This window comes from Melopsittacus undulatus, chromosome 3 (genome assembly GCF_012275295.1).
Source record: "Melopsittacus undulatus isolate bMelUnd1 chromosome 3, bMelUnd1.mat.Z, whole genome shotgun sequence".
NCBI classification, from domain to species: Eukaryota; Metazoa; Chordata; class Aves; order Psittaciformes; family Psittaculidae; genus Melopsittacus; species Melopsittacus undulatus.
In genome coordinates this window covers 101,005,124-101,018,163 of record NC_047529.1, presented here as the reverse complement: position 1 = coordinate 101,018,163, position 13,040 = coordinate 101,005,124, and the positions used below count along the sequence as shown (strand labels likewise).

The 13,040-nt window shown below is 41.5% G+C and overlaps 1 protein-coding gene across 1 annotated transcript in view; it reads right to left on the bottom strand.

Moving 5' to 3' along the window:
• Positions 1-13,040, bottom strand: part of DAAM2 (dishevelled associated activator of morphogenesis 2) — a 189,048-nt gene that overhangs the window by 18,260 nt on the left and 157,748 nt on the right. Inside the window, exons 18-23 of the mRNA XM_031045644.2 lie at positions 8,347-8,431; positions 6,835-6,941; positions 6,043-6,131; positions 5,134-5,302; positions 3,286-3,393; positions 2,181-2,241 (exon numbers count right to left, since the gene is read on the bottom strand). Of these exons, the coding sequence (XP_030901504.1) occupies positions 2,181-2,241; positions 3,286-3,393; positions 5,134-5,302; positions 6,043-6,131; positions 6,835-6,941; positions 8,347-8,431 (619 nt within the window). The remainder of the gene's footprint in view (positions 1-2,180; positions 2,242-3,285; positions 3,394-5,133; positions 5,303-6,042; positions 6,132-6,834; positions 6,942-8,346; positions 8,432-13,040) is intronic.

Sequence of the window (13,040 nt, the reverse complement as noted above, 5' to 3'; positions counted from 1 at the left end):
AAGAAACTTCTCAGTCACTGGAGCCAAGGCTGTGGTGAGAACACACTGGAATGGAATCAAGAATCACACCTTCCCCTCCTCCACCTTCCACCTGACAGTGATCTTCTATTGTTGCTATAGTGCTGCTTTTTACATGCCAAAAACCACGAACGGAGCAAGCAGACTGGGAGGTGCTGGCAGCCCCAGTCAAAAAATACCATGGCAGGGAGAACAGTGAGGTGGGAAGATGGTGATTGAATGGGGAGGAAAGGTTGTCCATGGAACCCATGTATGGGAAAGAGAAGAAAAATTGGCTGTAAAGGCAAAACAAATAACCCAGTCACACAAAGTAAAACAGAAGTAGGCACTCACATTTCAATGGGGGGGACTGTGGGTCCCAGTCAAAACTTGGCCTCTCTTCATGACATGAACACCATGTCAGCCTTCCCTTACAGGTGCTTTTAATTCTCAAGCACTGCACTCCATGGATGCATAAGTATCTTTTCTCATTGCTGCACTGTCTCTTACCCCAGTAACCCAGAAATAAGTTTTAGAAAGTTTGTTTTTTTGGTGGGAAGATCATTGGCTAATTACATGATGAACTGTTGGAGACAGTTGTTGCTGACAGGCCAAATATCCCTTCCTCTACCCCAAGAGGCCAACCAAACTCAGGCCAGATAAAATGAAAATGAAAATTCACTGTCTGTCCCACAGTGAATGAGGAGGACTGGAGGGTGCTGTGTTAGTTCCTTGTACACAGGTAATCCTTGTGCAGAAACCACCCAATGCAATTCCCAACAACTGATCCCTTTGCCAGCAGTCCCAGTGCAGAATTTTCCCCATCTCAAATGCACCACCAGAACAGTAAACTAGCATTAAACTGACATGAGTTGAAAAAGACAGGTGAAACTCTTGAAGACAAAGGGATTCTGAAAAGTGTGTCTAATAAAACCCTGTGTGAAAGGGCAAAGAAAGTTAAACGCATCAGGGACTTTCTAGAGCTCTGGAGACTTCTGCTTTGCCTCTCAGCAGTACTGTTCCCTTAGTATATCCAACAGACAAGGGATGCCAGCACCAAACTAAATGCAGGATTTTGTTTCTATATTTGCAGAGAGACAGAATGATGTTCTTAGGGTCAGAATGTATTTATCTGTGCAGATGATGGGAGACATTAGGGGACAGAGACAACAGAATGACTTTAGTGTTAACGTTCACTTTTTCAACTGCTGTGCAAACACTAACTTGACATTTCTCATATCAGGCGTCCTAAGAATGGCAGCTATTTGTAGCTGCCATTTCACAAAGAGGAGGCAAATCACAGAATCAGACTAGTTAGGGTTGGAAAGCATGGGGTTGTTCAAAGCCATAAGCATATCAATGACATAAGCAAGAGGCAAATATGAGAGTTTCTACCTCCTTCCACCAAACATGATGTCATGCTGTGTGCTCCCCTGTCTCAGGCTGGAATCTTTCCCCAGGAACAAAATCAAGAACTTAACTAACACAGGCTTCCAGGGAGGGGAACCACAGCTGACACATGAACTTGTGGCTCCAGGGACCATTTGGGCCCATCCATCAGCTTTAACCCTTGTAATTCAGTACACACAAGTGTGCTAAAGCACCATTTGTACTGTTCTGTGTTCAGATGTAAGGGTCTGCACTATGTAAGTATAAACAGAATGCAGGCAAACTAAGTCCAGCTTAAAAGGCTTTCATTAACAGCAGAAAAACCACCACTGTTGCTTCACTTGTCAGCTCACCTCCCTCATCTTTAACTAGTTTATCTTTTCCTTTGCCTTACCAAGGAGTGCTTAGGTTAGGGTTGCAGTTAGAAGTGCACTACCTGTTTACTATTACTCCAAGAGCCACGTGAAACACCTGCTCAGCAGACAGACATCCCTCAGTAAGAAGGAGCAAGAATTTTATTTCTTCTTTCAGTCCATACCATTTGTCAAACTGTACTTTTACTTTCCAGGCTGAGATCAAACAAGCTTTTTGTTAGGCTTAACTCTGCTCAGATCATCAGCAGGAGCTCCACATGAGAAGCTTTTATTTGTTTTTACTTGGTTAATGCATTCTGGAACAGAATGGAAAGGAATGGAAAAAGAAAGCCCACTTTCTCTTATCATAAAACATATAGTGTTCCTGATTCTGAGTGAGATATTTTAAGTATGGCGCTTTGCAAACTTTCAGATACTTACAGCTTCAACAGCTTTCAATCCGTTCTTTATGTTGTTGACTTCCTTCTCCAGCTCTACCAGGCTGCACAGGAGACAGACACAGGGCAGACAGAACAAAAAGAGCAGTGTTACTCAAGAATACAGGAACTGTGAGGCAGAACAGACCACTGGCCCATCAAGTCTGGTATCCGGCCTCTGGCACCAGCCATGCCAAATGATTAGGGGTGAGGGGAAGGGGTCTGCCTAATGATCTGTGCTGCTTTTTGTATGAGATATAAGATGAGGCGGACCCTGCTCGCCTGTGGTCATACTGCAGATCAGGATTTTCCTGGGAAGAAGAGAAGGAGTTGCTGTCAGAACACCTGCTCTGCTGAGCCTGACTCTCCAGTAAGGAATGTATGCTGCGTGGCCAACTTGCAATAAAAAGCATAAGCAAGGACCCCAGCTTTACCACACACATTACTGGAGTCTCAGATTATCTCTACATATGATTCTTGAGCTACTTAACTGCTAAATCCCATCAGCAGTACACTTACTTGTGATTTTTTACTTCCTCAGAATCCAAACATTGTTTTTTCCATCTGCATTTCTACCATATAGTAGTCCTTATAAGCTTACATTGTAACTGAGCATAGAACTCTGTTAATACACACTTCTCTAGACATAAGTGTTCTACTGAATTTCTGCTCATCATATAGAAACAAGTTTTTTTTTCTAGGACTTTAAAAAAAAAAAACCAAACTAGGTAGTACCCATTTGTGAATAGGCAGGTATCTCCTTCAGGTATTTGGTGAATAGTAGTTTACATCTCAAAAACACCACTAAAGCCTTAATGAATTCCTCTAAGTATGAACCTACATTTATTTTTTCACTTGTCTTTTATTCCCTAGTTCTCTACAGATTGATTTGGACCAAAAGTCTCTGATAATTTTATTAACTATTAACAATTAATCAATAAAATTAATAATTGTTGATTATTAACAATAATTAATTGTTAATCATGCCAAGGATGTGAGCAAAGGCATTTCAGCTGTAAGGCTGGCCATGGGTCTAGAAAACAGCAATGAAAAAACTAATGATCATTAAGTTAACAGAAATCACTAGGAACTCCGGCTCTGGGACTTACTTGACTTTTGCTGCTTCTGGAAGATGCTGTAGCTCAGACTGAATATCCAGGATATCTGGATAATTCTTTTCAAAGATCATAATTAAGTAGTGCAAAAGTGTAATGTTTCTAAAGAAAAAAAAAAAGAAGGGAGAAATGAGAAAGAAGAAGGAAAAGGATGGTGGGAAGGTTGTAACAAATCAGTGAAAAATATTTGGGTAGGAAATGTGCTTGAATGATCAAAACAAACAATATATCAGCAGTTAGCAGCTCTGTAACTGAAAGAAAAGTATCACAGACTGCAATTAATTAGCTCTTTATGACACATCCTTCCTGAAACCTCAAGCAATATCTTGTGCCTTGATTTATTCTGGAAGTACCAGCATGCTTCCATCCATCTAAGTAAATGGTGTAACAGAAGAGAATTGTGTAACACAGTATAATATTTATCCCCAGATACTTCAGGGAATAAACAACTAATAGTACTAAAGTGACATTAATTCATAAGGGAGAAGTGAATTGTTCTCAGAGGCTATGTGATTAAAACATAAGACTTAACTAAGAAGAGGAAAAGGTTCTTGAGGACTGAAGAAGCTGGAAAGAAAACTGCAGTAACGAAACAGCTATACTTACGAGTATTGGTCAGGCTCACTAAGAACAATGGTAGCTCAGGCAGGAGTGGTTAGAAATGAGGTGCATGGGGGATGCAGGACAAGGTTTAAGAAATTTTGTAAAGTAAATGATGAATTTTACAGTAGTGAATTTTGCATGTAGAGAGAACAGCCAGCCATAACAGCTACTTGAGGTGGGTGTTAGGTGGTTAACTGACAGGCAAGACAGCAGATGGCCACTGCTTCACACAGACTAGAGCCTGGGCGCTGGAAACTTGTGAGAGAACAGAATTTGCACAGGACATTCAATATATGAAAAATCAAGCCAGGCTACATTAAGGCAAAAAATGTTCAAGACTAACAACACAAATGTTAGCCTTGGAATACAGAAAGGACATTATGGTAGTCAAAACAGGACTTTGTTAGGTAGGGATGAATTTCCCATGGCTACTTACTGCCATCACTCATTCTGTCACAGCCTTCAATCATTTCACCACAACTATGGTCTCAGCAGGTCTCACAAAGTCAAGGAAGGTGTTAGTTAGTAAGAAATAATATAGAAGACCTACAAGGAAAATCTTAATGCTGCTGGAGCCCCAAAATAGTATTGTCTCACCAGTCATAGCTCAGTTAATTTCCAGAACCAGTATGGGGATGTGGGGCAAAACATGGGGTAGGCCATGTCCATAAATAGTAAACTCCACTTTCCTTTCCAAAACCAGCTATTTTCCTTAACTGCTCTAGATAAAACCTGGCTCAGTCTCCCAAAGCTATGCACTGTGGTTCCATTACTGGTGTAGGTAGAGAGCCAGTTTATGACAGTCCTGCATCAGAAACATCTTCCATGTTTCACAGGAGACATAAAACTGTGGTCAGTTTTTTGTGTTTTCTTTTTAGCAAAACCATGACCATAAAGCTTTGGTGTAAAGGGCAAATTCCATAGAAATCCTTCCTCACAAAAGAACTTATTTCAGTTATTTGTGAAATACTACTTTCGTCATCTTTGCATAGTGCTGCAGAAACACAATCCAGCAACAGATGTGCTATATCTAAAGAAACAGCAGAACTTGAGTGCTGTGTTATTAGCTGGTCTGAACTACTGCAGGATCTTTTAGAGTGAAAAACACTGTTTAAATGCCAAATCTGATGTTATTTTAAATGCCTACAGAGTTAAGGAACAAAACAAAACCCACTTTCATTACTATGGTAAGAAATGCAGCAGCACAGTAACTAACTCATTTACAGCCTTCTAGCATACCTGTCTATGCTGGATTTGGTATCTGCAATTTTGTTCAGGCTGGAGACTTTGAAGCCATAAGCACCTCCCCTTTGGCCCTTGTTCATAAAATTCCCAAAGGCCAGAACTACCTCCAGGAGTTGCCTCAAACGCTTGCTTCGGATGAGTTCTTTGGATGCCAGAAGAATGGCTTGAAAAGAGGAAATAAAAAGAACAGGTTATTGTACACAGTGGCTGTTTTAAACATGCTGGGCCCTGTAATTTGAAATACCTTAAAATGTTCATCTCACTATTGCCCAGCAAATGCTGCAACACTGTCTGTATGTGTATTGTCCTTCCTGCACCCACATGCCCAGAACCAGGAGAATGGGAAGGAAGATGAACTACATCTAGACTGCAAGATGCTCATCTGAATCCAGAAGCAAGGCTGCGCTCCTGGACCTCACACTCTAAAAACATAGCTAGCGAGAACAGGGGAAAGTCTTGAGCAGAACTGGATACACTCACCTCTTCTCTGCAATAACCATGCACGTGGTGCAGAAGCCATACACCTCCCTTCTTGTAAGTTACGCATTCCCAGAACACCAATAACCTGAGGCATCTATTCTGACTACCCCAAGGAGAGGTAAGATGCAAGGACCTGATGGTGAGAAGGGAAGGCTGACCTGCACAGAGAGGCCATGAAACCTTTTGGCAGCTCAGGACAGCCTAGCAGCACATTGCCACATCTGACAGTTCATATTTACGGTGTAGCAGTCATGAAGATGACTTCATTAATTCAGTGGGTGAAAGAAGATTCTTAGACAGAATTACTTAGCACATGACATGCCTCAGACTCACTGGCTCCACAACCATACCCCACATGTAACAGCACTTCCTTTGGAGACAAGCCTCTCTTTACCCAGCTCTTAGCAAAAGCTTTAACCATACCTTCCACTTTTGGTTTTGCTTCTGCCAGCCTCTCAGGAAACTTCTTCTTAAAGAATAATGCTTGCAGCCGCTGTTGATAGTGGTCAATTCTGCATGGAGGGCAGAGAAAAGCCAACTCTGAACTGGAATTGTACTTCTGAGCACAGGGCCAGTATACTGCCTATGTAATCTAATGGCTGGATGTTCAGTCCCACAAGGCCTATGCATGGGATTACAGACATAGTTCAAACATCTGACACTACACAATTAACCTTGTTATGAAAATGGAGGAACTCAAGGCATATTTTGATCACAACTGAAAAGCAGCTAGAGGAATTCCCACTACTCTCAAAATACGAGACTCATGGGAGATGCCAGCTGCATCTCAATTAGCAGAACAAGATGTTAATCCTGATCAGGGGTGCAGCAAAGTTGGAACAAGAAAGGTGGTCAGAGGATGAGATAGCTGAGTGGAAAAAGGGATCTGTATGAAATCCTGACACTTGGCTATACTACATCTGATAGTTGGATCTGTATTCCTTTTAGTGAACAAGTTTATTCAGAGGAGGCAAATTTCTGCTTGTCATCAGGAGACAGGTCCTTAAATGACAGCACAGAAAGTGCTTATCATCAATAAAAAGTTTGTGTCATGAATGGAAATATTTGTAACACCTGTGGGCTTCTGTCAAATGCAGGGTATAACGCTGGTCTCTTGCACATTCCCCTTCAGTGCCAGATGATCCATTTTCAATAACAATTACTGCTGCTTCCAAGAAGCCCTTCATGCACTTTCCCATAATGTATCAAACAGACCTGCTCATTTCAAAGAGGAAACGATCTGCCCGGGCCATGCGCTCAATTTCGTGTTTATGCTCCTCCAACAGGTCGGTATCGCTCTTTTCAGGAACAAACTTCAGCAGCTGGAGTGACAGACACAAACCAAACATGGAGATAAGAGGTCCAGGGAAAAGGAAAGAGGGACAGTGAAGCACAAAATATCCTGATGGAGAGACAGAAGGCCCTCAGATTTCTCTGCTCCCATGGGGAAGCATTAGGTTGACTCACCCGTATTGACCATAACTTCAAAATAGTGCAGCTGTGGATACAAAACTGACCTTTTTTAAACCTCTGCTTGCCATTCTGTCTTTATCCCTCACTGACCCCATTAGATTAATTCTTAACTCTATGGGGAACTTCCCATTTCTACATCCTAAAGGCCAACTGCTACTGCAACTTATCCAAGGGGAAGTACTGAGAGAACTTTGATTCCCACAGCATTACTTGGAGTTTAGATTTCTGCAAAAAGAGCAGGATGTCTCCTATTTAGTGTGAAGTACCCATCAAGCCTATCCTAGAGTACACACAAAGCCTCATCTATCTCTCTCTTGGGTCTGCCCTACTCTGCTGAAACAATAAACAATAACCAAGTGACTAGATATGTGTCTGACACTGGCTGCTATTCATATGCTGACCTTAAAAGCATAGTTTGATGGATTTTTGACATATCTGGTGGTAGTTGTGCTTTAGTATGGTTATAAATATTGCCATGCACATAGCCTCAGCACACACCCACAAAAACTGCTCACAAGGCATATCAAGCACTTTGCTTTTTAATATTTTATCCTACTCCCCAAAAATGATATTCAAAGGTGTAGAGCATCATAAGCTTGCAGTGACTTCTAGAGCAGCTGTGAGCATTCAGATAGCAAGTAGGCTATAAATTTAAAATTGAAAATCTTTTTTGTACATGATTAAATAACATGGCTGCACACAAAGAAGGAATCTCATTTGTCGAGCGAACCAGCTGCAGAGGATAGGAGACCCTGACTCCATTTCTAACCCTTCTAGTTAGAATGTGAGATCTTTTCTAGTCTCAGCTCTAACCATTGACTTAAAAGACCCGGTTCATGGCATTTCCCAATTGAAAAACTGCAGATAGGGAAGAGAAATTAAGAAAAAGAAAAAAGAAGAATGGTAAAAAAATTAATCAGCAGTATAAAGAATAGATGGGGAAAATTATGGAAAAGTCACAGATGAGAACAGAGGACATAAAAGGAAACCTCATACCAACAGTAACCATGCATATTTTGCATCAAGAAGAGAAAACTTATAAAGTCAACCCAATACAGAGTTACACAAAGAAGGTATATCTGACAATACTGGGAGAAAGACTTTCCTTGTCCTCTCATGTTCTCCACTGACATGATGGGGCCAAGTTCAGATCTGCAGATATGCCAGCAGAGTCAGTACATCTATCCACTTTAGGTGAAAAAAGGGCAGTGAGGGACTTAAGAATAAGATATATCCGATTGCAAACTTTCTCACCTGCTCAAGCATATCTTTCGCTAGATCTTCTTGTTCATCCATCTTCAAGATTGCTTGTCTGATTTCTTCATTAGTCAGCTTCAGCCTTTCAACAGTATCAACATTGGATCATTACTGCAAAGCTTAAGTGCCTCTGACAATTTCAGAAAGTAGGAAGCCTGAAAAGCTGCACTTAAAAGTTACAAAAGAACCATGGAAAGCTCTAGTATGAAACTGCTACTCTAGAGTATCAGTAAGATGAATGAATCAGTTCCAAAGCAGAGATTTTTTTAGATCATATATTTGATCTTCTTCAGATAATCAAACATTAGATGTAAAAAATTAGATTATTAAGAACAATAAGAGCCTCAAAGATCAACTTCCAACTTCCCCCGTATCAGATACCTCCCACATTCAGTTAACTATAGTAAAACCCCTTGAATCTATGAGACTTGTAATTGACTGTAAGACCATGTAACATCCCAGCTTGTGAATATTAAAGCATCTCCCAAGTAACGAGTAATGGGACTGTTCTTTCCCTTACAGATCTGAGAACAGTTTCTTGTAAGAAGACTGGTTGTGTTAAGTAAGTTTGCTCTTTTAGCAGTCACAGCTGAAGAAGGAATTAACAGCCCCTACATATCCAGGTTTTGCACTCATTAAGAAAGTGCTCTGAAAACAATAGCTTATTAATATTATCTGAGGTATTAAAATTACACTCTCCTTCCCACCTACCCCTGTCCATCTGTATGCGATGAATAGGAGTTATCAGTTACACAAAACACAGCATCAAAAATAAAAGCCTCTCAAGGTTTCCACTTGAAATCCAGGGCAGACAGGAGTCATCAACACTCGTGATTATTGAGAGATTCCTTGATAGATCATATGAAATGAACTTGGTGGTTCTCAGCACAGATGTCATTGAAGAAATGCACAACTGACAAATTCTACCCCACCACTCCTAACCGTGACACCCTCATTAGTCATTTCAGGAGAGTAGAGCAGGACCAAATGAACCATAAAGGAAAGGCTATCCACAAGAAAATTTCAATTTTGTTACTAAATCAGAAAAGTGTGAAAAGAAATATTCGAGGAGTGAAGTCTGCAGTCTCCATTGACGTTTTAGAATCAATATAATTAATTGACAGCAGAAAGAGAAAATGCAAATATGAATGAGAGATGGGCTGATGCATGAGGCAGAATGTTTTTGTCTACAGTGCTAAGAAATTTCATGTTGAAATTTCACACTGCTATTGCCATTTGGACAGAATCATATTTTTGAAAGTAGGTAGAAGCAAAAGAGCAAGTTTTATTTTTACAGACTAATATTACTAAATTTAAGAGACTGTGTGGTTCAGTTGATACGCTGGAGGGAAGGAATGCCATTCAGAGGGACCTTGACACACTTGTGAGGTGGGCTGATGAAACCTCATGAAGTTTAACCATGACAAGTGCAAGGTCCTACACCTGGGTCGGAGCAATCCCAGGCACACCTACAGGTTGGGCAAAAAGGAAATTCATGGTAGTCCTGCGGAGAAGGACTTGGGGGTGTTGGTTGATGAGAAAATGAACATGAGCCAGCTTCAGTGTGCGCTTACAGCCCAGAAAGCCAACCGTATCCTGGGCTGCATCAAAAGAAGCGTGACCAGCAGGTTGAAGGAGGTGATCCTGCTACTCTACTCGGCTCTTGTGAGACCTCACTTCGAGTATTGTGTGCAGTTCTGGTGTCCTCAACATAAAAAGGACATGGTACTGTTGGAACAAGTCCAGAGGAGGGCCACGAGGATGATCAGGGGACTGGAGCACCTCCTGTATGAAGACAGGCTGAGAAGGTTGGGGCTGTTCAGCCTGGAGAAGAGAAGGCTGCGTGGAGACCTCATAGCAGCCTTCCAGTATCTGAAGGGGGCCTACAGGGATGCTGGGGAGGGACTATTCATTAGGGACTGTAGTGTTAGGACAAGGGGTAACAGGTTCAAACTTAAACAGCAGAGGTTTAGATTGGATCTAAGGAAGAAATTCTTTATTGTGAGGGTGGTGAGGCACTGGAATGGGTTGCCCAGGGAGGTTGTGAATGATCCATCCCTGGCAGTGTTCAAGGCCAGGTTGGACAAAGCCTTGGGTGCTATGGTTTAGTGTGAGGTGTCCCTGCCCATGGCAGGGGGGTTGGAACTAGATGATCTTAAGCTGCTTTCCAGCCCTAACTATTCTATGATTCTACGATTTTAATAATTGAAACTAAATTACAAATCAGCAGACATTCAAAAGCTTTTACATATTACACCTCTGAAGTAATTGTTCTTTCTCTGTTCCTAGCTGGTCATTGTGTCCATTTTTGACAAGGAGGCCAAAGTGATACCAGCTAAGATAAAGGTACTGAATTTAAGAAAAGCTACGTAATTGAGCCATGCATGTATGAGATACAAGGATTAGATGTTTTATAGTGAAAAGGCTGGAAACGTTTTACTTTAGATGACCAGTTTGACTGAGGATCAAAACAATAAACCTCAGAACATGGGGCTCCACATAAAACTATACAATCTCAGTCACAAAACTGAAGGGTTTCTTTTGGCTTTAATAATAATGAATTGTAAAGTCCATGGCTGTGTGACCCTGAACTGATCAAAAACATTGACCACACAAGGGCTGAGAAGCATATTAGTGGGTGTGTGCCTGGCTCCCAGCAGACACATACACACATGCCCAGACAATTTGGTTCCTGCAGTTTTCAAAGTAGTACGTTTTGTTGGTTACTTTCCCTTTAGAGAACACCTTTACATTTTCCACAACCCAGAGTCCACAGATTAGCCATGCCTTGTAACACAGACAGACTGTCAGATGCAAGAAGCCAACCCATGAACACCATGGAGTGGGTAAATTTTCTTGGTACTTTTGCCGAGGATAAAAACAGTGAGAGCAAGTTTAATGTGTTTTTTTTTCCATGCAAATAACTTGAGCAATTACTAAACTGACGACTCCACTGCACAGTGCAAGTACCTCTGTGTATAAACAGTACCTCCAGTAAACAGGACCAAGCAGACAGGCTTGAGGTACATCAACAGAAGGTGCAACACACATTATTGCTGATTTGCTGTTCTGTCCAGGAGCTCAAGGACATCAGATTCCAAGCTTCTCTGTTTGCTGCCATTCATAAGCACTAAATACACTTCAAAATATCTTTCATTCAAAACTAATTGAGAGCCCCAAGGACAGACACACAAACACTTGGATTTCTTGGATGTACCTGTCCCCTGTCATCAGCTGCAAAGCTTCTGGCAGACTGGTTTAGCCTGCAGTAGAGAGGAGCAAAAAGCTTGCCATCCCCCTGCCGAGAAGCATTTTAACTTAGTCACTTACAGGACTATAACAGGGTCACAATGCCTGCAGGTGTGCATCCCAGATTATTACCAATCCCATTACAAGTATAGAAGGATTTACAGCAAAACAATCTTATTGATCCAAAGTGAGCTTGTTCCTCTTCCAGGGCAGGATGCATTTCAAAACCAGGGATCTTCCCACTTAAAAACTGGCTGAATAACTGGCTAAAGAATTGTTAATCAAGTGATTCTTCTTGTATTTTCAAAACTCATGACCAAGCCATCCAGTAGATCTTAAAGATGGCCAGGAGTAATGTGAAACAGATGTGCTGCTTTTAAATAGAAACAGGTGAACTGATTAAAGAGGAACCTGAAGCAGATGTGTAAAATCTTTCCATTTAGAACTGAATAGAGGCATGACTTGAAGCCTAAAATTCATATGAAACAGACAGCAAATTAAAGCGGAATTACGGCCCAAAAAATTTACACTACAGAAATTTCATTTCAGTATCTAGTGAAAAGCCTGCAATGACTTTCTTACGGGCTTTGCAGATCCAGGCACTTTTCCTCCAGCTGCTGGAGACAACTCAATTCAGAGCAGCATACAATTCAAGCTGTATTTGCCCTGCATGACACCTCACCAACTCATGGATCCTGCCATCAGAACTCAGGAAGTAAACGTGACCAGAAGAAAGTGCACTCCCCCTTTCCTCAGCTGTAGCACATTAATTCATAGCACAGATATTGACTGGTTTTGTTCAACAGCAGCCTGATGCTGGTCAGATGAGGAAGGAAAAGGATCTTTACTGAGAGTAGTCCGTCCTTCTTCCCTCAGCGGTACATCTGGTGGCAGCATATGGAAGTCCAATGGCTTGAGTCATTTTCAAGCAATCTTAAAGATCAACAAGTACCAAATAACTTCTGATATGGTACTTAGTCTGCCTCCCTCTATCCCCTCCGGCTCCATAAATAATCTCTATTGACTCTGCAGAGTAATTCATCACTAATCTCCCCAGGACACCTCGGCTGATTTAACACCAGCTTCACTTGCAGACATCAAGTGGTTTATTGTTTCATTCCCTTGGAGAAAGCTGGCAGCCTGACTCTGAACATGCCTGGGAGATGTTGCAGTTTTACACCAACTTCCCTTACAGACATCCAGTGCTTGCCCATTTTTCCTTTTTAAATATACCCATTGATTTAATTCACAGTAACCTCCCCCCTTCATTCCTCCTTCTCATGGATCAAAGCAGAATACTTGTTGCTCACTAACCATCTCCCACTCAGAGGAAAAAGTGAGTTATTTCATGGGCTTGTTCCTTCAGTCTTGCTTAACCCTTGAGAAAGAAGCATGCTTGCCTACTACCAGAGAACCTGGAGTATTGTTGCAGCTACATTAAG